The following is a 24726-nucleotide window of genomic DNA, read 5'->3' as shown; positions in this document are numbered from 1 at the left end:
AAGCATATATAAACCGAATTTTGACTAATAGGAGGGCGCAAAAATCAATTATCCTCAGAAGTCAAAAGCAATAAAATCGTGCTGTCGCAGTAGGAACATTCGTTACCGAGCGTTCCCACTGCGACGACACGATTTTCTTGCTTTTGACGTGAATTTTTCACTTCTGAAAAGTGATAATTGTTTTTGTGCTTTCCTATAGACCAAAATTTGTATACACTTTTACCAATGCTCTCACATCGGAAGTGCGTCGTATATCAATAAGGATAGCTATCATATTTTAAAAACAGTGTAATATCCAAGTGCAGACAAACCATATTGTACTTATTCTTCCGTTTATTTACCCCTGAAAGATGAGTTGGCTCAGTTTGTATTTTGGACTTGACCTAATAAAAGTTATAAAACTATAATTAGTTTTAGAACTTTTATTAGGTTAGGTTTGGGTTTGAACAGAAAGTAGACGTTTCGCAATGGGCAAATAGAGTTTCATAGACATTTTTTAGCGCCTATCAGTTAAATTATATTTTCGCAGGTAGAAATATCTTTCTACTGATGAAAATGTATTTGGACTTCATTGAAAAATAATCCTTCACCGTAACATTAAAAAGAATTAACATTACATCGAAAGAATCGGCTGCTGCAAAAAATCCAGAGGCGGCCATTTAATTGATTTTATTTTTCATAATTAATGAACACATCAATTGTAATAAAAAAACATAGAAATCTTAAAATATTTCGGAAACTGAAGTTGGATCATTCTTTATATATTATATCCTCCACCATGAACAATCTATCGATTATAATAAAATATTCTGTCCTAATTAATCCTCGCGACCTTATAGACCTATAATAGGGTACAAAATAATAAATATATGATAATTTATTCATCAATATCAACTTCATGATTCGGAATATAATTCTTTAAAAATGTATTGTCTAAATATTGAGTTGAATTAAAAACAGTAATTTCATTTATTTATTTGAAATTTAAATTGGGAACAATGGACGACAAATCACAGGTCTAGGTTTTCAAACACCTTTCCTATTTTTTTAAATGTCTGTGAACTAATGTAAGGGACACGTAAAACTTTTCTGCTAGCTTCTGTATCGTTACTGGACCTGCTTTGATGGCCTTAATATCCTCACTAGCAACCCCTAAGCACTATTGTAGCATTACGACAGAGTTAAAACTCTTAGAGCATAATATGGCTTTGCGGCGGGTGGCAAGTAGACACAGATTGAGTCGCTGCAGTAATATGCTTATCAACGATTTATCGTTACATGTTTAATATAAGCATATTCAAGACGCCAGCCCACCAGGTCGCCAAGAGAACGTCTGTCCATTATGCCAATGTTACTCGAGTGTCGTCAAGTTTAACTGAAATTATTTTATCTCCGGTCATTGTTGATTTAAGGTTGAAAATATCAAAACAAAAAATATTCCATTACTAAATAGCATCATTGATACTATTGTTAACAAGCACCGAAAGAATAGTGAAATTATCGTTTATTTATAAAAAGTTATAGATTTGTAAATATAAGAAAAAATGCAAGACTCATGGGACAACCTAATATTGTTTAATTTTATTTTTGATATTTTTACCGAATTTTTTTTACTATCTTCGCATAAACCTAATGCCAGAAACTCCTGCATATATCAGACTATTTTGTTTATGCGTGGATGTTATGGATGCTGCGTTGAAAATAAGAAACCACTCATTTGATTGGTAAGGTGTTTGCCTCATCCCAAACGAAATCTTGTGCAAAAAATAAAATAACTACTGCAGAGAAAATATATCAAAACTTTTAATAAACATATAATTTTTATATTTACATACATATCTATATCTGGCATTCATATTTAGTTCTGGTGAAGCTGTCATTGTTGTATTTTTCTCAGCTACACTTGTGAGTGATTTTATGTTTAAATACTTTTCTTCATTCCAATTAACAAACATCACTATGAATTTTCATATGCCCTGGAAGGCTGCCTTTATATTTTAACGCTTTTCCACATATTTCACATTCATAAACATCGCTATGAGCTTGCTTATGTTGTGAAAGATTTCCTTTTTGTTTAAATTTTTTTCCACATATTTCACATTTAAAGACACAAACCTCATTATGAGTACTTACATGTTTTGCAAGATTGCTTTTAGTTGTTAATGCCTTTCCACATTTTTCACATTTAAAGTAACGAACATCACAATGAGTTTGCATATGCACTAAAAGGGTGTTCTTATATTTTAATATTTTTCCACATTTCTCACATTCAAAGGCACATGCGTGTGTTAAAAGCTTACTTTTTTTGAGAACGGTTTTCCGCATTTATCACATTCAAAGTCACAATCATTGCTATGAGTTTTAATATGCACTGAAAGGCTTCTTTTATGTTTATAAACTTTTCCACATTTATCGCATTCAAAAACACTATGAGTATTCATATAGCGTGAAAGTTTGCTTTTAGTTTTAAGTACGTCGCCATGAAATTTAATATGCTCTAAAAGGGTGCTTTTAAATTTGAATGCATTACTGCATTTCTTACATTCAAAGCTACGAACATCGCTATATACTTGCATATGTTGCGAAAGATAGTTTTGACATTTGAATGCTTTACTACATTTTTCACATTCAAAATTACGAACGTCGCTATGGACTCGCATATTTCAAAAGATAGTCTTGACGTTTGAATGCTTTTCCACATTTTTCACATTCAAACTGACAAATGTCGCTATGAGTTTGCATATGTTCCGATAGCTTGGTTTTATATCTAAATTCTGATCCACACTTTTCACATTTGAAGTCACGAACATCGTTATATATAGTGTCTATTAATGTTTAGCAGTTCCTAGACTTTTCTGTCTCTTGCCTGCTTAACATAGCATTGGTGGATACATGGTTGAATTTCATCCATGCATCACCTCTTTTTTTTTTCTTTTTTTTTTTAGTGCATTAAACTAATAAGTATTAAAACAATTAATCAATTATCTAATTAACTAAGCTTGCTATTAATTTGTTGCGGTGAGATTTAATTCGTTCACGAACATCGTTATGAACTCGCATATGTTGTGAAAGATAGCTTTGTAGTTTGAATGTTTTCCCACACTTTTCACATTTAAAACGACGAGCATCTATATGAACTTGCATATGTTTCGAAAGATAACTTTTAGAACTGAATCTTTTGTAACATACGTAGCATTCATTTTTATAAGAGTCATCAACTGTATTAAGTATATCTTTAACATCGTGCATTTCTGAAATCATAAAATAATCAATAATTAAAATATATAAATGATAACCGTATGCTGTATTATTTGTCATGTTAAACCTATTTCAAACATGTCATCTATGTCGTTTAAAGACGTATCCTCGCTGCTTTCGTATTCCCGTTTTACATTAAAGAACTTGAAAAGAAGACACTTTAAGATCACATGCGTTACAAACATTATATATTACGATTCATTACCTCGACTTTACATTGACTACTGTCAACGGAGACAAATGTTTCTTTATCGTCTTCTACATCAGCTTCTGCAAATATCAAGTTTACTATTTAAAGGAGGCATATAATTTGATAGCGAGTAATTTTTACATGTCGTATAAAAAAATACAATATGTTTCACTTGTAATTAATGATATTTTTGACATAAATTAATTTCATGCGTAAGTGATCAAAAAATTTCATTTGAATAGTTAATTTCATTTCAAAAAATGGAAATAATAAAATTAATTATACCGGTTTTAATAAGCTCCATTTTAACTTGATGTTGAGTTGACAGCTGATGGCCAAAACGGTTATAATATAACCATAAAACTATGCTGTGATTATAACAAATGTTTGGCCCATGTACGACTTATTGCCGAGCATAGAAGTAAAATGGGGGAATTAGAAACGTTTCATATTTTAATATTTTTTACCGCGATTATTAGGTTTCATGACAACTGCACACATTACAAGAGAAGACAGTTCGCACAAATATGCGTTATTTTAAAAAATATAATTAAAATCAAAATAATCAAATATTATATTTGCCACGATACTTTTTTTGCGATTGGGGTATTTAAGAATTTGTATTTTTTTATCGTGGCGATTTTTTACGCGTGAAACTCATAATGAGAAATGTCAAAACCTTTGCGAACACTCAACAGCATACGACAGGGCGATGCTCTAGCGTTCAATCTATTCAACATTGCCCTAGAAAAAGTAATCCGAGATGCCAAACTGCGTATGCGTATAATAAATCGATACAAATTTTCGCCTGCACTGATGACGTAGATATATTGACGAGATCAAAACAAGCCTTTATTGCCATTGAATCATCAGCCAAGAAAATGGAGTTGAAGATCAATGAAACAAAAACCAAATACATGTCGGCTATGCCTAGTTTGAGGAGCCAGTATCCTGAAAATCTCGAAATAAACGAGTACACTTTTGAGTGTGTCACTGACTTCATATACCTTGGAACCCTGTTAACAGCTACAAACGATGTCAGCAAGGAGATCAAGAGACGAGTAGTGTCAGCAAATAAATGCTATTTCATTCTAATAAAACAAATCAAATCGCGGACATTATCTCGTCGTACAAAAAAAAATCTCTACAAAACGTTGATCAGACCAGTTCTGACACGCGGTTTAGAGAGCTGGACGCTTACCAGGGCTGACGAAAGGCTGCTTGACATATTCGAGAGGAAAGTGCTCCGCAGGATATATGACACTATATACGAGAGCAACGAGTGGCGTATACGAAACAATCGGGAGCTCTACAACCTCTTCCATGAAAAGAGTGTCTTCACCTTCATCAGGGTTGGAAGACTCCAGGAAAGTAGTTAGCAGAAAAATATTATTGTAACTGGTTAAAAAATTCAGAATCTGTATATATGAAGTTTAGTCGCTTAATAGCGAACTTAATTTATGTAGGATCGCCGTCGGTGTTCTCCTCTCTATACTGTTCATTTTTTAACAGCCCGAATTCGCGGCTTTCACCCTCTTGAATTCGCATAAAATATAAATAATATATGCATTTTATTTTATTATGCATTTTAATACTTTTGTCTGTGTCACATCTAGCTATAAAAATAAACATTTCGGTATATTTTGTACAAAATAAAATATATGTAATATCACAGTAACTAATTGTCAACTCTTACAATACGATTGTGTGAGTATAGCGTCTGTGTGTTTAGGATAAAAAGTGGAAGGCATGATGTTCACTGATGTAGATCTTGAAAATTACCTATGCACATGAAAGATTTTAATACAATATTGGCAATTTGATTTTTATTTCATTTTGCTAAACTTATAATACGTTTTATGTAAATTGCAGTTTTTAAACAAATACTGTTGCGTGTAGGGATACGCGTGCTGGTTAGTTCTTAAGTCAATCCAAAAACACGTGTGCTTGTGTAAGTTTTATTGAGCTCGGCGTGGTCCGACCGCTTTGTAACGACGATCGGAGCCGACTAACGTCAAAATTGGGTGCTTTCCCGAACGCCGTATGACGGCGTTCGCGAACGCGTACAAACGGCGAAACGGGCGTCAACAAACCCCCCCACCATGAAACATTAGTTTCATAATGACGGGCACATCAGCGGGCCTTACAAGTGTTTGTCCTCACATTACAAACTCTGTGAGGACGCGATGTTTGAAATAATACTAACACAGAATTACAATAAACATGACAATAAATAAAATTACAATAAACATGAAGAAAGAAAATGAATGTTAGTAGTACTGTATAAGGTTGTAAAGATTAATGTTAGTAACACATACACATATGCATTTGGGTTGTTTGTACTATATTATTACTAAATACTAACTACAAGCTTTCATTCATTTTTTGACAATTATTTAAATGTAAATTAAAACGGACATGAAATATTATAGTTAAAGGTTTGATTCTTAGCTAAATTTTAATTATTTTGGTTTGCTACTTGGTTAAATTATAAACTTGGTTTGCCACATGGCTAAATTATAAATTTGGTTTGCTAAATGGCTAAATTATAAATTTGGTTTGCTACATGGCTAAATTATAAATTTAATACATATAGGAAACATGATACACATTTAAATTATTAATAAACAAAACACAAAATATAAAATAACTTGCACTGCATTAGCATTTATTTGGCCCAGCACACACTTTAGTTATTGGCCTTTTTATAGTGCCATTCTTTGTTTTAATCGTCACTACTCGAATTGGTTCCATCGGAACTTGGATGAATCATCTCGACGATACTGATCACCCGTAGCAAGGATACAGGTAATCTTCCTTGACGACGCCAACACAGCGGCTTTGTGAATCGGACTGCAGCCGTACTCTCCATCCTTGTAGCTTTGTCGAGTGTTCGGTAGACCACCAGGTCCAGAATTCCTGCACCAGATCTTGCATTTGCTGGTACATCTGCGTCCCCCTGTAGGCCGAAGCGTCCTGCTGTGGAAGAACTGTTGAGGTGTGCCGATCAGGAGGAGGCCAAGGATCAGGTTTTCGGGAAACCGTTTGTTTGTGAGCAAGGAAACAATCTTCTTCGATTGTCGGCACATGATTTGTAACACTATTGGTCTGCCTGTGCGTTACCGATACCAACTTGAATGAATGCGATAATGCATGGGGGCTCGAATGATGTATTTGAGGTTTTGCTTCCTCAAGCTGGCGGACATTTTTGTGCGAAAGGAAACAATCTTCTTCGATTGTCTGCACATGACTTGTCACAGTATCAGTCTGCCTGTGCGGTGCCGACTTGAATGAATGCAACGACGCAGAGGGGTGCGAATGAAGTACTTGAGGCCTTGTTTTCTCAAGCTGACTGACATCTTTGTGCACAAGGAAACAATCTTCTTCGATTGTATGCACATGATTTGTCACAGTATCAGTCTGCCTGTGCGGTGCCGGTACCGACTTGACTGAATGCGACGATGCAGGAGGGCTCGATTGTAAGGATTGAGCTCGTAGAGTGAGGAACTCCACGAGCTGTCTGAGCGTAGGCAGAACGGATTCTGTTCGCCTACTCTCCCATGCCTTTTTGGACAGATTATCGAGACGTCGAACCACCATAGACACCACCGTGGTATCCTCGATGTCTTGCCCTAACTTTTTTAGAGCAGCGAAGTTCGTCAGGACTGTTTCCACCAATTCAAATAGAGACTGCGATGAAGCTGTCTGAATTGGTTTCAGGTCCTGAAGAGCAGCCAGATGTTTAAGAACAGTTTGTCTAAAATCATAACGGCCTAGAAGTCTTTCCCATGCGGAATTGTAGTTCTCGGGACTAAACTGAAAGAGTTCTATGACCATGGCTGCGCTACCTACAAGTGCATTTTTTAGGTAACAAAATTTGTGAATTTCACTTAATGCCGGGTTGTTGTGTACTAAGTGAGAAAAAGTGTCGCGGAATGCCACCCACTTAGTCCGGGAGCCATTGAAAGTTGGAATGACAACTGCTGGCTGCGTTAACCTGAACTGGTTAAGAATTGGTTTCCGCTGCGCTTCCGACTGATCTTTAAGCGCTAGTTTTGCCAGGTTGAGAATATTATAATAGTTATCCTCGAAAGCATCGACTTCTTCATCGTAGCCCTCGGCATCTAGCAACCTAATTTGTTGCTGGACAGCAAGGAATCTGTCCAGCAGTGTATCAAAACTCTGATGTTTATCCCTTATCCTTTGGATATTGATGGGATCCGCGGTTAACAGTTTGCCAAACCTCGTTAACTCGCTTTTGATGCACACCCTGTGGTTGATCAACAACTCCATGTTGTTGTTGACGGAAATTGATACAAATTATTTTAATGAATAAAAGTAAACGAACTGTTTTTTGGAGAGGAAGTTGGGTTAGGATGATCGACCCTAACCTTTCTCTCCTGCTGGATGCGACTGCTTCCCGGGACTCTGCGTCCTGGTGAGGCTTCACGTGGTGTGACGGCAGCTTCCTGGGGCTAGGCGTCCTGGTGAGGCTCCACGTGATTTGACGGCAGCTTCCTGGGGCGCGCATTTACCGGCGCTCCACTGCGTCAGTTTCGGGGACCAGCTGGTGGACCCGCTGGCTCGTGCTACGAGCGACTTGACGCTCCCAAATTGCGATTTTGCGAACTCCCAAAATGGCGGTCATTTTTGATTTGAAAAAATACCGTTACGGCAAACGGCGTGTTTTCCCAGGAGTGTCTCGACTGAGGCACCCGACTGGCGTATTGTCGTAACTTGACAGCTTGAGCGCTACTCGGCTCCGAGTCTCAAAGTTCGTCCACGTGGTGGACGTCTTTGGGGTTACGACGTTGTTTTTAGATTCAGACCTTCGCGACGTACAAACATCGTCTAACGAATCCGGCTCGAAGGACCAAAATGTTGCGTGTAGGGATACGCGTGCTGGTTAGTTCTTAGGTCAATCCAAAAACACGTGTGCTTGTGTAACAGTTTTATTGAGCTCGGCGTGGTCCGACCGCTTTGTAACGACGATCGGAGCCGACTGGCGTCAAAATTGGGTGCTTTCCCGAACGCCGTCATACGGCGTTCGCGAACGCGTACAAACGGCGAAACGGGCGTCAACAAATACAGATATCTTTTGGTGGGTATATTAAACCTCTCTAATTTTCCAAGTCAATTTCTCATTCTATTATATTAACTATTGATTTTTAAGGTCAGTCATTTTTTTTGTTGAAGGCATCTAAATTTTGTAAGTCGATTTTCTGAAAAAATGTATGTCGATTACCGAGGACGCAAAATCTTTTAATATTATTCGATAGCAAAATAATTGAAGGTACTGCATGTTTTGTAATTTTTAGAAAACCATTTTTGGTGGTGTAAAATAAATCTAATGAAAAATGTTTCGAACAAATTATGCTTCTATCGTTAGGAGCCTAAAACGGCCTATCAATGGCAATTTTCCATTTATCCCGTTGACAAGCTTTCTTGGGATTTTCCCACACGGATTATTCCAAGCATCCTTTGGCCTATAACAAGATTTGTAGTGGGTATGCTGTCTCAAATAAATCAGAGCACATATTCAATTGAATTTGACTAAATCGCTAAATAATTAATGTTTCCAATAAAATGTCCATTATCCAGTTAACGCTTCGCACCCAACTTCACACCAGACTGAACGTGTAACGAGTTGAATGACGGACTGACAGACAACAGACTGATCGTGAAATACATTCCATCAGTCACCGCTCGGATGGAGGTATACGCCGAGAACGCTAACGCTACCACGACCACGTCGCCGCCAGCTACGCAGCCGCTTGAGGCAGAGAAAGATTTTATATTTACATTAGAATCACTGCCTATTCTCTGGGATAAAACCCATAAGAATTATGTAAATAAGTATAAGAGAAATGAAGCTTTGAAAAGGTTGTTGTTAATCTATAAAAAAATTAAACCTCTGGCCACCATCGACGATATTAAGAAAAAAATAAACACATTAAGATCAAATTACCGCCGAGAACTAAGAAAAATAATAACATCTCGAAGATCAGCGGCCAGGACAGATGATGTCTATACTCCCAAGAGTTGGACATTTCAATATCTTCGTTTTTTGGATAAATTCCAACGACCCCAAGTATGTTATTTTCAAATAAAAACGCCTAAAATATTTAATGCATTAAAACGAATACAACATAACCTAACTAAATGAATACAGTAAAATATTTGAACTAAACGAATACAATAAAATACAATATAAATTGTAAAATATTGTTACAGGCTCTTGCTACTAATGATATAGAAAACACAAATGATTCAGACCAACTACAAGGACAACAAAGAACTGAATCGCAAGAAAGCTCTTCTTCAGGAAGTACTAACCACATTTCATCTGTAAATGCCGTCATGAAGCCACCGCCGCCCTCTTCGACAAAAAGCAAGAAAAGTATGCTTGCTAAACAAAATGAATTATTGGATCGGGCATGTGCATATTTATCTGAGGCCAATAAAAATTGCAGCAACTCAATTGCATTTGAATGGGCAGAAACTTTAAATCGACTCGACCCTATTCAAAAGCTATGTGCCAAAAAAGCAATTAATGATATATTATTTGAAGCGGAATTGGAAAATTTAAAAAAAACAGTCACTCCTTCACCCGTGGCGTCTCCTAATTGCTCACATACTCCAGTCACATCTAAATACTTACTTAATCAACACGAAATTACACCTATTCCATCTTCTTCTGCGACTGATTCACAAGAAGATAAATATGTATACAATGCCGGATCATAATTTTGTTTTTTTTTGTTCAATATGTGTGCGTAAAATATACAATGTAAAATTATATTAATATTTTATTTTACTTACTTATATAGGACTGAAGAACATAAAGTAGTGATTGACATGTGTCCATTATAGCCAGCTGGTGACATTATAACCGAGAATCTCAAATCTTAAATGTTCCTTCCAGTAGCAAGATATCGTAAGGTTACAGCCAGTTTTTCTTCAGCACTTATCGAATTCCTCATGCACGTATTTTGTTTTGGCAAGTATGGCTTAACTATTACCAACAAGTGGTCAAAACAGGCATTCTTCATACGATAATAATTTTCGTAGTCCTGATCTTCCTTCGATTCTTTTATTTCATTCAATAAGTTCAAATGTGTGGAGATTTTTTTTCAGTAGCCATTCTTTAGTTCATCGTTGTTTGTAGCCAAAGCTATTATTATTGTAATAGCAGCTTTTTTTTATTGCAATTAATCGTTTTTACCGCAGAAAACGTATCACCTGAAAGCATTATCAAAAAGACTGATCGTGTAATATCGTCCGTCAGTCCATCAGTCCGCTATCAGTATTTTTACGATAATTACGATTTGCAAATATTGCAATCTTTATTTTTTCTTTAGACTCCACTTTCGAAGCCCCTTTTTCGCATTAATTAATTTATATAGTCAACTCCCGCTAGGATACAAGGAAAGAGGATTATGTATATTTAAGGAGATTAAGACTGAAGGATTGGTTATATAAACTTGAAACATGTACTTTGCATATAAAATTTATTGACAAAATGCACATGTATATGTTTTTCATATTGTTGACGATGCAACTGATTGTTGAGTTAAAATCAACACCTCCCCGCAGCAAAAAGCAAAAGCCTCAAAAAATATCTGACATTAGAATTAACCGCGAAAGTCTTTCATTTCCATTAATTTGTTACATTTTTTAATACATAATAATAATTTTGTATAAAGCCAATAAAATGTGCCACACAATTTGGCATCACATACACGGTTCGAAAGCTCGCTGTGGGAGAACCTCATAAATAACGAAGGAAACAAACGGGGCTATCCTAGGTCAAAATAAACATTCATTATCATCAACATTAAAACAACTATCGAAGCTAAACATAGTACAAGCGAATGCTATGAACCGAACGTTGATCAAACTGGTTTTATATACGTGCGTTTATAATAATTACATATCTTTCACGCTACAATGCATTTCTAATCTAGATAATCGTGTTATATACATAAAAGTATAATTGCATACATGTTACCTATGTAGATATTTACTTACGTTACGTTTGTTAAATTAACAACGAAAAAATTAAAGATGCCGCTTAAAAACAAATCTTTAAATTGATCCCTGCTCAAAATCATATATCACAGTTGATTCAAATTCATAAAATAACACGAGTCGAAGCTTAGATCTGGCGATTATGCGAGTAACGTGACAAAATTATTGTGCATACAAATTGTCACACGAATGGGAATAGTTAAAATGTGTACTTTAATTTTCACAGCCATTACATAATAAACGACACGAAACGCTTCATGACTTTGTAAAAAAATATATATTTGTGGATAGATGGATGGATACATTGGAGACGTTCAGTTATTCCTCACAAATTGTACACCGGTGAGAATTGTGGATCCATTATCATGATCGAACAACGGGAGATTGGATGAAATATATTATTAGAATATTAAATAATTATAAATAAACAAGAGGGCAAGTTAAATAATAAACTAACAGGAATCTTTATATAAGCATAAGTTTTGGTTAAAAAATATTATCTTTTATCAACGAGTAAATGACTAAACGTTATATCAAGAATAAACGACAGGATTGGGGTTAACAATTCCACTACATATACTAAAAATATCAATATAACATACAAAAATAAATAAAAACATTCATTATTATTCATAATCGTTTTTATCGCCGAAAATATACAAATTAAAAGTACATTAACATGCTGAAAAATAAAATACTTCTAAAACACAACATCTCTCTTATCACAATAAAAAATGACCAGATCCGACTCACAGAGCCGAGATTGCTACTTATAAACTGAAAAGCGTTCTGTTCAACAAAACATAAAATAAATACTATAATAAAATGAGGCATCTCTCTTTAATGTATAACTTACGATAAAATTATATAACTTGTGGTAAGAGATTCGATCGAATCCCATAAGTTGAAATAAGGCAAATATACATACATCACGCAACTGTTAAAGTCATATCGTTCACTGGATGTGAGTGTTTTAGCGTTACAAAATTAACCTAAATAAAAATAAAATGAGCATTTATTTCTCGACACGGTCACATCATCTGACCACTAGGTATGTGCTCGAAATGTTGAAATTTCGCAAAATCTGAGCGACTTCCGTTTTCATTTTGTGTGAAAAGTAAACCTTCAATTATTCAAACCGAGACAAAATTTCAAACGCTAACGTCACCGTATTCCGACGACCATTTTTCGAATGCTATGAGACTCTGCGGCGATACCGACCGTCTGATCCTCTTCAACGATTCTAAGAAGTCTTCGTATGTGATATTTCTGACTGCGGACAGATCCATGCATTTGACCTGCTCTGCATTTAATTCTGTAATTTTTTAAATAATGAAATATAGATTTGGCAGATAAATAAAATATAAATATTTATATACCTCTGATGGGACCTAGAGCTGCATCTTTAGCTAATGCTGTTAAATCACTTCCCGAATAGCCTTCGGTGAGATGAGCTAAACGAATCAATTCTGTTGACGCTAAAGGTGCTCCGTGACGTTCCAACAGTCGGCGTAACAAAGCAGCACGCGTATCAGTGTCCGGTAATGATACATAAACACGTTTTGGGAATCGCCTGAAATGAATGATATTGACATTTTTAGTAGTTTTTTTATCAATATTAGATGAAAGGCTCGAAATACAAACCTCAATGCTGCTTCGTCTAATTCTTGTGGTCTATTCGTAGCCGCCATGACAATGACACGATGCTCTCCGCCACCCGGCAGTCCGTCAAATTCTACCAAGAATTCTGTTTTTAGACGCCTAGATGCTTCGTGTTCTCCGACGCACCTTTCACTCAGTAACGAGTCAACCTCATCGATGAATATTATAGAAGGCTGCAAAAGCAACATATTAACACCGAAGAATATAAAGTAATAATATTTTAACCTATATTATAATACACACCTGTAACTCTCTAGCAATCAGAAACAGAGCTCTGACCATTTTTTCTCCGTCGCCTACATATTTACTGGTGAGAGTTGCAGCTGAGATCGAGAAGAATGTGGCAGAACATTCGGCAGCGACACACCGAGCTAGTAATGTTTTACCGTTTCCGGGCGGCCCAAATAGTAATAAACCTCTAGAAGGCGCTCTTAAGCCTGTGAATAACTCTGGCCTCAACGCTGGTAGCACGACCATTTCTTGTAGAGCTTGTTTTGCAGTCTATAACAATTATTTATTTAAAAATTTATTTGTACAAGATTCGTGTCTCAACATATATTTATAATACATACATCTTGTCCGGCAATATCTTCCCAATGTACTTTCGGCCCACCGTCTACAATTTCGTCTAATATAACTTGTGCCAATTTTGGATCTACACCTCTCATGTTTATAGTCGGTTGATTGCTCGGAGTTCGAGGTCGCGCTGGAGCGTTACGGCCAGCCGCATTACTAGCATTATTGCCTATTCGCCTCACCGGAGAGCCATTAGCACCCACCTACAATTTCATTGTTTCAGTAACCCAAAACACACACAATGAATCACACACTATTTTTTACATACCGATAATTGGCGTTTTACGGCAGGAGGCGTACTGGCCGGTTTGATGGGATGCCTGTTGCCACCGTAAGACATGTACGAACCAGTCGTAGGCGTTGTGCTTGGGCCAGAATTTGTGCGTCCCATTGAACGGGGTAAGGTGAGCGATTTTGACATGATGCCCCCGGCTCCTGGTACACGTCTTCCGGCTACGGTTAACTTTCGCCCGGAGACTGCAATCATTAATAATACACTATTGGTAAATTGATATATTACATGTTGGCAATTGATGTTAAATTACAATGAATACAAAGAATAATGTTGACAGAATTAGCAAATGGGGTCAATTGAATAAGCAGAATGTCTGCGTGATATATTTTTAAAACGTGACAAAGAAGAGTGACAGTTGCTAATCGCTAATGACTAAACTTTTAGAAGAAAGACACAAGTCATTCATGCATTTTGTATTTTAATGCTCATGTGAAGATAAGCAGTTTAGAGAATTTATGTCCTTCTATAATGATACTAATATGATATGCAACATTAGAATATAGTCGATTCCGCTTAATGGACCACTGGTTATTTGGGCCATATCACAAAGAACAGAAACCAAATAAGGGAACTAATAGTAATTTGCTTTGGTTATCTGGGACACACAATCGATGACGATGAAAATTAAGACTGTAGATGCGATTGTTGAAGCCATTAATTTAAATCATCAAACAGTAAGCGAAGACGACAACAGTGATGAGGAATATCCCCTTTTTCGCGTGACTAACCAGAAAAATACATGCCATTTAAATAACAACGAAGCATTTTATAAAATGTCACTTGAGTGAAATCATATCTGAGTACATTTTCACCTGTGGATATATATTTTTACCAGTGAAAATATAATTTATCTGGCAGGTGCTAGTAAAATGATATGATTTCAACTTTCCCATACATAGTAATATATATTTATTTATAAATGTTAGAGTGAATGTGTATTTTTCAGTGAAGTCCAAATACATTTTCACCAGTAGATATATATTTCTAATAGCAAAAATATAATTTAACTGGTAGGCACTAGTGAAATTATATCCTGCTCTAAATGTCTATGAAACTCAATTTAACCGTTGCGAAACGTCCATTTTCTGTTCAAACCCAAACCTAACATAATTAGTTTTAAAGCTAATTATAATTTTAGAACTTTCCATAAGTTAATTCTAAAATACAAACTAAGCCAACTCATCTCTCATGAGATGTTTGATATTACACTATATTTTAAAAATATATTACCACGTACTTCTGATATGAGAGAATTGGTACATGTGTATTCAAACCGAATTTTGGTCAATAGGAGGGCGAAAAAACAATTATTACTTCTCAGAAGTCAAAAATTCACATCAAAAGCAATAAAATCGTGTCAGCGCCATCGCTGTGGGAACACTCGGTAACGAGCGTTCCCACTGCGACGGCACGATTTTATTGCTTTTGATGTGGATTTTTGACTTCTGAGAAGGGATAATTGTTTTCTGCGCTCGCCTATTGGGCAAAATTCGGTTTAGATATATTTTATTGTTTTTGATGTGGATTCTAATCAGGGACTCCCTTGATATGACTAGGAAAATGCATGTCATTTAATGAAATACTATGAATCTAAATGAAATGGAAATATATTAAATTAAATTAATAAATAAGAATTCATATTCTTTTTTAATTTTATCTTAAACTTAGCTTATTAGAGCTAGTTGCTTATTTGGGACGCAATTTATTTAGTTAATTTTTACTTTTTAAGTGGAATCGACTGTATTTACCATGCTTGATGAAAAATTTAGAATCTAAAAAGCTGTTCAAATATATACACATTAATTTAAATATAAATAAGAAATAAAAGTAAAAAAGGCACATACAATTTGTGATATAAAATATGAATATTACCTTCAACAAGAATATACATTTGCATAATCTTTGCTGATACCCTACCAAGAAAGCGTCGACACAGGGTTTGTAAATATATTATTAATTAAATGATTCTTCTCATTTACCTTCGTTTTGCTTAGCGGTCGTGCTATTGTGCGTTGATGCATAAGCGTTAACTTTGTGCAAATTTGGTTTATCTTCTTCACCCTCGACGATGGTGTTATTTTTGAACGGACGTCCGCCATATTGACGATGTCTGACTCCGTTGAACGACACGTTCTTAGGCGGGCAGCAGGTCACTTCGTCACTGTCCGACACGCCGAGTTTCCTCAACGCTTCTAAGTTAACTGTGCAAATATACGTAATATATGAAGGTACTCATATATAAAAATAAAATAAACATACAAGGAACCCAAAAGCAGAGGCAACTCAGAATAAAGTCCCGAATTTCCCGGTGTGTCATAATCTTTTAATAACTAATAAAAAATAAAATAATATCTCAGCAATAGGTATTCCCTCTGATGACTTCCTTTTACAATAGAATGTATTTCGAAATATGATCCTTACAATTTAGTGATTTATATAAAGTTAATAATTATTATCTTGATTCCAACAGGAAACTAATTTTTTTATTTATTTGTACGTCATACTGTAAAAATATGTAGATTGTTGCCTCTGATTTTATACCCATTATATCAAACCAAAACAAGCGTGTAAAATAAATAAAAACCAGTTTACACGGTTCATTCACAGAGCCACTCCTCTTCCTGTATGTGAAAAGTTCATTGTGCGCTCAAAACAGCAACCATTTTACTACTAACTAAAAAATAATACGAAAGCTCTAAATAGGCCCATAGATGCACTATCTAACCATTCAATCGTGCACAAAACAAGAAGAAGCAAAGACATAAAATACGATTCGATGCTAATAAATACAATGTAATCAATTAAGGCAAGGCAATCTTACCTAAAAAGTGAAGACGGTCTCTAGCCATTCCTAGGTTTGTCTGCATTTTGTCATGAAGGCGCTGCGCCCTCTGCCACGCTTCGCCTCGCCCGCCCCAGCATTCCACGGCTATACCTTGTTCCAACTCGCTGATGCCTTTCTTGTATAATTCTATCGCCAATTCTTTTTGGCCTGCAATATAATTATATAAAATATATTTCTTGCACGATTACATGATCGTATACGGAGTAAAGTACTATTGCAATATATGGTAACTTGAATTTCATGTATAGTAAATGTTTTTATATAGTATATAGATGGCAATGTCACGCTGGGTGATTACCGATCTGGTTCAACCAAAGATTTATACCTATATGGTAGGTGAACCATGCATATGTAACACTTCAATAGCATGCGACTAGGTAGCATGAAATATCTGTACAATGTGTGTGTTATAATACAGTAAACAAAGAGAACTGTTAAAACCTGTTTATATTAGATTACATTACATTTTATAATACAATGAATACAAAATTTGATTTTACATAATAAAGAAAAATCACAGTTCAAAGACAAATTTTTGTATAAATACTAAAATATTGTCAGTAATTAAACTAAATGTATATTTTATGAATGAAGTTATTATTTCTTAAGCGATCTGATAATTTATAAAAATAAATAATAATCAAGGGCATATTTTTTTTATAACTATTCATAACAAACTTTTAATAAATTGATTATTTATTATAAATCTAGTTTCCAAATAAAATATTACCATAATAAATTAGTTTAAACATTATTAGTATTGACTTAAAAGATATTAAAAAGAGCCATCGAGAAAATCCACAGCTGCAAACTTATGGCCATTGCTCATTATAAGGATAGGAAAATAGATTTTACAAAACAAAAAGGTAACAATTGGGCTGGAGTTAATGCAGCAGCACGTTGCAGAAAAAAATGACTACCTGCATTGTTACACAAAGGCTTAAAAAAGGCTTTAAATAATGAATAATTAATAAAAACAGATGAATATACTCGGACTGAAGTGAGACACCAGACTGAAATTAAAGTCTGTAAATCAGTGACATATATTTTATTGATTATATTAGAGCTTAAAATCGATAGATATCACTGCACGACCTAGCTCGATTTTATTTTAATTATTCATCACAATATTTATCTGTGAGATTAGGAAAATCAAGGAAAACCTAGTCTGTGATGATATATTAATCTCCAATTCCGATTCCCCAGATACGATAAAAATTGAAAAACACTGGTTTTAGTTACTGACTTTTACTACTGGTTAATATTGTTGCTTTACGTCTCCAAGCAAATCATTAGTTCAGAAGAAGAACGACTAGTAATTTTTGATATTTTTGAAAATGTTGTCGTTAAAAAGTAACTTGTTATAACACATTGCTAGATAGTGTGTCAACCATTTCACGAAATGAAAGAGATTTCTAAATTCAATGAATATTGCATTTTTCTGACTGAAAAATATATCAGTGTGATCTTTGACTTGTGTTTGTAAATGCGAGTGAGAATAAATCAACGATAATCATCTCGAAAAAATAGCTTTCACGCATGGAGAAAAAAGGATAATAAAATTGTTACAATAGCAATTATAATGAATAGAGGCAAAAGTAAAAATATCCTGCATTAGCGAATGCCGTAAGAATCGGATAGATTTCTGAGCGTAAAATGTAAAAAGACAATTTTATTTATTTTAATAGAACATTTTCGAATTTATCTGTAACTTTTTAAGTTACGATTTTTATATTTTAAATATTTAAAAGATTGAATTTTATGAATACTGACATTTTGTACATTTCTATCGAAATCTACAATAAGATAATTAGTATTATAGAAAACAGGAGGAAAAAAATGCACTTTCATTCGACAAATAGGATTAAATGATTATTCTAGACATAAAAATATTTTTAATATTACCTTCAATTAATCCAGATTAACGTAAAACTGTGTGGTAATAAAATTGCGATAGGCCATTTAGGCAGGACTAGAAAAAAGTTTTTTGAAGTTACGCAAGCGATTAACTTTATTACATGTCACTATTATGTTTTATGAAGATCCTTTCGTATGGATTTAGACAAAAATACCGGCTCAAGTAACGGAAAAAGATAATTATATATATTCAATACATCATAATACAAATCATAAAAATAAATTTTGTCGGTGAATAACAATGCATAGGACAGTGTCCACAAAAATCCTGTATGACAAATTTATATCTGGAAAAATCCGAGCATCCTGCGTTGAATATAAATCGAAACATTCCGGAACAGTTCCGGTTAAAAAATATTGCATTTTATAATTAAAATGGCATTATTTCTATTTAACATAAAGCACAATTTTGACAATTTAAGGATAGTTATGTAGTTTAAGGGAATAATGTAAGGTAGTGTGAATTTGTATAATATTATACAAATTCAATCATTCAATGGAATAAAGAAACATCTTGGTGAATTAATATTAAAGTATTTTTTATATTATATTTGTTAAGTGTATGAACTATAAGCTAAATAAATTAATAAAAAAAATTACTATTTTTCAATTTGTATCATGCCTGGAGATGGGAATTAGTGATTATAGGCATTTACCTAAGAAATAAAAAAGACATGAATGTACTTAAGAAGTTGGGCAATAACTGACAAACTCTATACTCACAATCCAAAGAAGTAAAAAGTTTAAAAATAATTTATTGAAAATTGTCTCTTTTATGGAATTTGCAATTAGGCCTTCTATTAAAAAAATATTTTTACTTTTATTTGAAAAATTGCATTATTATATAATTTTGCTGATGGTATAAAATGGCGTACATGCGGTTTTTTCAATTGAACACAAAAATATACTATTGCAATCACATATATTATAGTAACAATAAGATTTTGTAAAGCAAACAATGACTCGGGTAATAATCGCGTGTTTATTTTATTACATATACGACCTCATAGTATATATAATACTATGAGGTCGAATAAATATTTTATGGGTCAGGGGCACCAGGTAGTTTTGGCCATAACAACAACTTTGTTATGGCCAAATTAAATGTTTATTTTTTTAAACGTAAAGTATATTATTACACATTTGCATAATCGATAAAATGAAAAGTACCTTCGTTTTCCTCGTCGATCTTGAGCGCCTTCGAGATGTATTCGAAGGCCCTGCGATGATGATGCTTCTGCTTCGCCAGGAGCGGATCGCCAGGACCGGGGCCGCTGGCCGGCGTAGTCGCGGGGCTCGCCATCGCCTCGGGGGCTAGCAGGCGTGCGTCGTTCTCCTGCGCGTCCTGCGCCCTGCCATGCAGCAGTCTATAAGAAGCCGCGTATAGGTACTTGACTATGACGAACAGCTGGTAAATGACGGAACGCAGCAGGTTGAAGAGTGCGATTATCGGGAACGAGACGACGTAGAGGTTGCGTTTGTGCACGGAGGCTTGAGCTTCGTCCAAGCGGGGGCGCCTCTGCGTGGGGACCCTAGTGCGTCGCCCCCCGCGCGCCCCGCCCCCTCCACCGGCACCCTCGTCGGGCGTGCCCATGCGCACCGCCGGCGCCCGCGGCCGACGCGCGACTGACACAAAACACGCTCGCTACATAGGACCCGATTCCAATTCGATCGCTCGCAACTTAGGATCATTTTTTAAATGGAACGAATCGATACGGTTTTTTAATCAACTTTAGGTGAAAGACTGAAAGATTATTTCATTATTGCATTCATGTCCTATCTGAAGAAACGACAACCAAATATTGAAGACACCAATTTCTTTATTTTGAAAGTGACGGAACAAACAATGTCTTCATTTTATACAGTGTCCAAAAGAATGAAAATATAATATTTTTTAGAACATTGTATCAGAGTATTTCGTACAATTCTTGCAAAGCAATTTTCTAACAAAACTGTTGTATTGAAAAGAAAACAGAATCACAAAGCAATAGTTAACTTGTCAAAAATTTTAGGATCTAATCGTCTCAACGAAAGTGACTTGAAAAGTTAAGATAAAAAAAAGCACGTCAAGTTTTTTCGAATGTCAAAGTTATATATGTATGTACAGCTGTGGCCAATTGAAAGTTTCATAAGTAATATTTCACGAATTCTATTATCAAAATGTATTCTGTTCATAAAACTGTATTTTATATGATCAAGTACATCTGTGGTAATAATTTACAAGATATTTTTACTTGTAAAGCCTCCTCAGTTGCACGTTAGCCTCGGTTATGTAAAAACAAACCAAAATTATGGAGAGATCTAAACAAATGTCGATCACGGTAAAATCTAAAACAATAGCATATCTCGAAGAAAATGTGAGGTTGAGTGGTTTTGTTATTTGAAAATTTATTAAAAAATATCGAGAAGCAGGAATTCTAGAGAGTAAAGGACTAGGTTCAATATAGATTGTCTGTAAAATATGTATAATACATAATAAGAGGATATTTAATGGATTAATAAAATCTTATGACAAAGGTTAGTAAAGATTTAAATGAGTATTTACGAATCCAATAAAAGTATGACTCATATTTATTGTGTCAGTAATTTTATTCAACAGTCGGCAGTTTCAATAATTGGGCAATTATATAAACGATTGGTAGGTATTTTATATTTTTAAACTAAATGCTTGGGTATATATTGACCAAATGTTGATATATAACAGAGAACAATAATAAGAAAGAAAATTAAAAAAAAAGTTGCAAAAGAAAATTAATCTATAAAATTGAATTTAATATTTTTTTTTACAAATAATCACATATAATCATTCGTTAAATATTATAGTATTGTGTATTGTCACTGTGATGGGTTAAAAGCTGAAATCAGAGCTTCACTGATCTGATTTATGACAAAGTTATTACCATTTACATAAAAATAGTGTTTATAAAATTACTGACCATAAGAAATGAATTGAATTAAAAATATTGGGATACTATTCAAGATACAATAAATATATAAAGACAAAAGGCTTTTTTGTCAGAAACGAGTTATTATATCCACTAGAATAAATTTTGTGTGTTCTCTGAAATAAACACATACAGTTCAAGAACGCAAAAGTAAAAAAAAATTCACTTTCGGAACCAAATATTATACAATACATAATTTATGGCAAGTATCAGTTTGTTCTATACATCTTTGGGTTTTTAAAGGTGTAGGTTAAACGAGTTAGAAATTAAAGCGTGTAATACTTTTATTAAATTATATTTTTCTAAAATTATTCTCTACATGTTATCAATTTTTTTTATATCTGATTCGAAAAATAATGTATTTTTGGAAGCAATAAATTATTTTGTCGTTTTTTATATCCATTTTTGTAAAATATTTTTTTCCACCTAAAAACTGTTTTAGAGATCTAATTTGGAGTAATGTCTGAAGAATACATGCTAGTGAATGAAGATGATTGTCGCATTATAGCTGAGTTGAAACTCATAAAGCATAATATAGCTTAACTGAGATTATTTTATTTTCACTGTCATTGTTGATTTAGGGTTGAAAATATCTAAGCAAAAAATATCCCGTTACTAAATAGCATCGTTGATACGACTACTGTTAACAAATACCGAAAGAATAGTGAAATTAGTTTTAATTTAAAAAGACAAATACATTTTTGTAAATGTTAAATAAAACGCAAAGAATTATGGGACAACCTGATATATGGTAAACGGGTCGTTTTTTCGCCACCTCTGCATGACAACAGGCAGTTTTGCGAGTATTTTGCGCAACATAAAATTAAAAGAAATAAAATTTAAATTCAAAAATTATTTACATAAAAATGTAATAGCATCCTAAACTTCAGTCATTGTGGTTTAGAACAGAGAATCTCGATCGAATTAAATTTATTATGTCGCTTTGATTTATATATAATGGAATAAATAAAGTCATAATATTATTTTTTATATAATACAAACATTTGTTCAATAGATGGCAGCACGATAAGTTATAGTTTTTGCGGGTAAATACTACAAAGATTGGCTTTAAACATCAGAGGTCGAAAAAGGTAGATTTTACCCATCCTGTGGATTACCATCAGGCAGCAGCGAACGTAACGGATAGGAACTACTTGACCTGTTGGTTGAGTGTTTACATGTTATTTTTATAAATCTGTTTTGAAATTTGAATGGCTTGTGTATTTTTATTATTAAAAATGATTTTAGAATCTAAATAATAATTAACGAAAAAAATTTTTATTATATAAAAAATCTTATTTAATCGAAAAAATGTGATATAAACATTTAATGGGTAAAGTTACTATAGAAGGTTGTATTTCAATGATCTATATCTGTTAATATACAATTTAGGGAAAGGTTACATGAGTACAAAAAAAATCTTGAAGGTTATTATAATATATTATGAAAATTATAATATAAAGTAGTAACTACATATTATAATGATAATTACAAGTAAAAAATGTGGAATTAAATAAAAAATATAATATCTCAAATCGTTTTTGCTACCCTCTTCTATAGATAAAAATGTGAAAGAATTTAATTTAGTTTTCAAAACCCCTTACTTTTTTTATTATAAATAATATTACATGGAACGCACCACAAAATGAAATTTTTATTTCTTTTACTGAAATTTGGAGTTTTTGTAGTAAATGGTATTTTTTTATTTTACACCAAAATAAAATTTTGGATTAATGTGTCCAACATAGTTTACAGGTTAAGTATTCAATATTGAAACGTAATACATATAATGTAGCTTGAAATACAACATCTAATGTTGGAAACGTTTCTTACTTACGAACTTAGCCCAATCTATGTTAATAGCATTTTCTAAGAATTTGTGATTACTAATTTTTTATAGTATAACTTTTTCAACTAACATATTATAGTTACACTAACCTACTGCAGGCGTCAGAATACATAAAAGCGACATTAGGCATAGCTTAATAAATGACATTGATCTGCGATAGACAGGCAAATTAGTGTGTACATTTTTAACTATATACAGTTGCAACTATGTAAGCCATATATAGACATTGTTTATTCAAGGCCACCAGTGCCGACTTTCCTTATAAAGATATTTGGCAATGGACGAACCTTGAGGCTAAATACAATATACATTGCACATAATTTAGCAAGCATGTTTACTAAATTAAACAAAAATTAAAATTTACGTATTAGTTGATCTAAAAAATTAATTTTGCTGTTTTAATATTTTTTTTAATGTTATTCTATTTACAAGATAATAATCGACTCACGGTATGTAGCTTCGTACAAAATCCAGAGAAAACCAAGTAAATTTCGACTCATCTGACATCTGTAAAAATAATTGGTTCAAACATATTAAAAGAAAACAATATATGTTATTAATGTGTTGTTTAGTATAATCATCGTATAAATTACAATACGCAGTTGATTATAGATAAAGAAATGGCCAACTGTCAAAAGTTTATCTTTGTGTGCAACAAGTAAACAATGTAGGTGCTTTTGAAACTTTAGGATGATAAATATCGAGAAAAACTTACCTTTATACATATATTAGGAACATTCGTTGTTAATGAATTAATTCAACTAAATATAACGAAGAAAATCATTGACAGTATGCCAACGAATGACTTACTGTCAACCTGCGTAATTGTCATTACCGTCCAGTGCTACCAACATAATGTGATGCATGCATTTAAATTCGATAATGTTTATTAATAAATAAATTATTTAATTTAAATATAATAAGGTTAGAATTATTTAAATATATATATAATTTTTCATGTAGTTTTATTTTTAAGCTACACATACATTTTCTGAGCGGGTAATATCGAACATTTTCACGATTGTTAAATCGTTCGCTATAACCTGCATTACTACCAGATAAATCAGTACCAATAGTGTAAGCAAATCAGATTTAGCAATACCTACAAATATTAACCACCAGACTAAAAAGTCTACTAAGATACAATCAATAAATGTA

General features: G+C 33.7%; 3 protein-coding genes across 7 annotated transcripts; 1 reads left to right on the top strand and 2 right to left on the bottom strand.

Moving 5' to 3' along the window:
* Positions 1-1779: 1779 nt before the first annotated feature.
* On the bottom strand, positions 1780-3859 carry LOC148232646 (uncharacterized). 2 transcript variants are annotated; one of them, XM_088189912.1, is made up of 4 exons: positions 3734-3859; positions 3464-3528; positions 3326-3401; positions 1780-3251 (listed from the first exon to the last, which is right to left on the bottom strand). In XM_088189912.1, exons 1-4 carry the CDS (start codon positions 3750-3752, stop codon positions 2986-2988), a joined length of 426 nt encoding a protein of 141 aa, XP_088046038.1. In that variant the 5' UTR covers positions 3753-3859; the 3' UTR covers positions 1780-2985. The 2 variants fall into 2 exon arrangements, with proteins under 2 accessions (XP_088046038.1, XP_088046037.1); XM_088189911.1 differs by having other exon boundaries at positions 2068-3251; positions 3326-3416; positions 3734-3848.
* A 5201-nt stretch (positions 3860-9060) lies between these two features.
* Positions 9061-10247, top strand: LOC148232645 (uncharacterized). The gene is made up of 2 exons (XM_088189756.1): positions 9061-9539; positions 9683-10247. Exons 1-2 carry the CDS (start codon positions 9159-9161, stop codon positions 10193-10195), a joined length of 894 nt encoding a protein of 297 aa, XP_088045882.1. The 5' UTR covers positions 9061-9158; the 3' UTR covers positions 10196-10247.
* A 698-nt stretch (positions 10248-10945) lies between these two features.
* Positions 10946-24401, bottom strand: spas (spastin). 4 transcript variants are annotated; one of them, XM_088189753.1, is made up of 11 exons: positions 24284-24401; positions 24017-24075; positions 19945-20141; positions 16834-17004; positions 15992-16213; positions 13986-14194; positions 13714-13920; positions 13385-13642; positions 13124-13314; positions 12859-13052; positions 10946-12794 (listed from the first exon to the last, which is right to left on the bottom strand). In XM_088189753.1, exons 2-11 carry the CDS (start codon positions 24073-24075, stop codon positions 12631-12633), a joined length of 1872 nt encoding a protein of 623 aa, XP_088045879.1. In that variant the 5' UTR covers positions 24284-24401; the 3' UTR covers positions 10946-12630. The 4 variants fall into 4 exon arrangements, with proteins under 4 accessions (XP_088045879.1, XP_088045881.1, XP_088045878.1 ...); XM_088189755.1 differs by lacking the exon at positions 15992-16213; XM_088189752.1 differs by lacking the exons at positions 24017-24075; positions 24284-24401 and having other exon boundaries at positions 19945-20402.
* Between the last annotated feature and the right edge of the window lie 325 nt (positions 24402-24726).

Source organism: Plectrocnemia conspersa, unplaced genomic scaffold, assembly GCF_051122295.1.
Source record: "Plectrocnemia conspersa isolate PC_06_02 unplaced genomic scaffold, ASM5112229v1 ptg000008l, whole genome shotgun sequence".
NCBI lineage: Eukaryota > Metazoa > Arthropoda > Insecta > Trichoptera > Polycentropodidae > Plectrocnemia > Plectrocnemia conspersa.
This window is presented reverse-complemented; position numbering and strand designations above follow the sequence as displayed.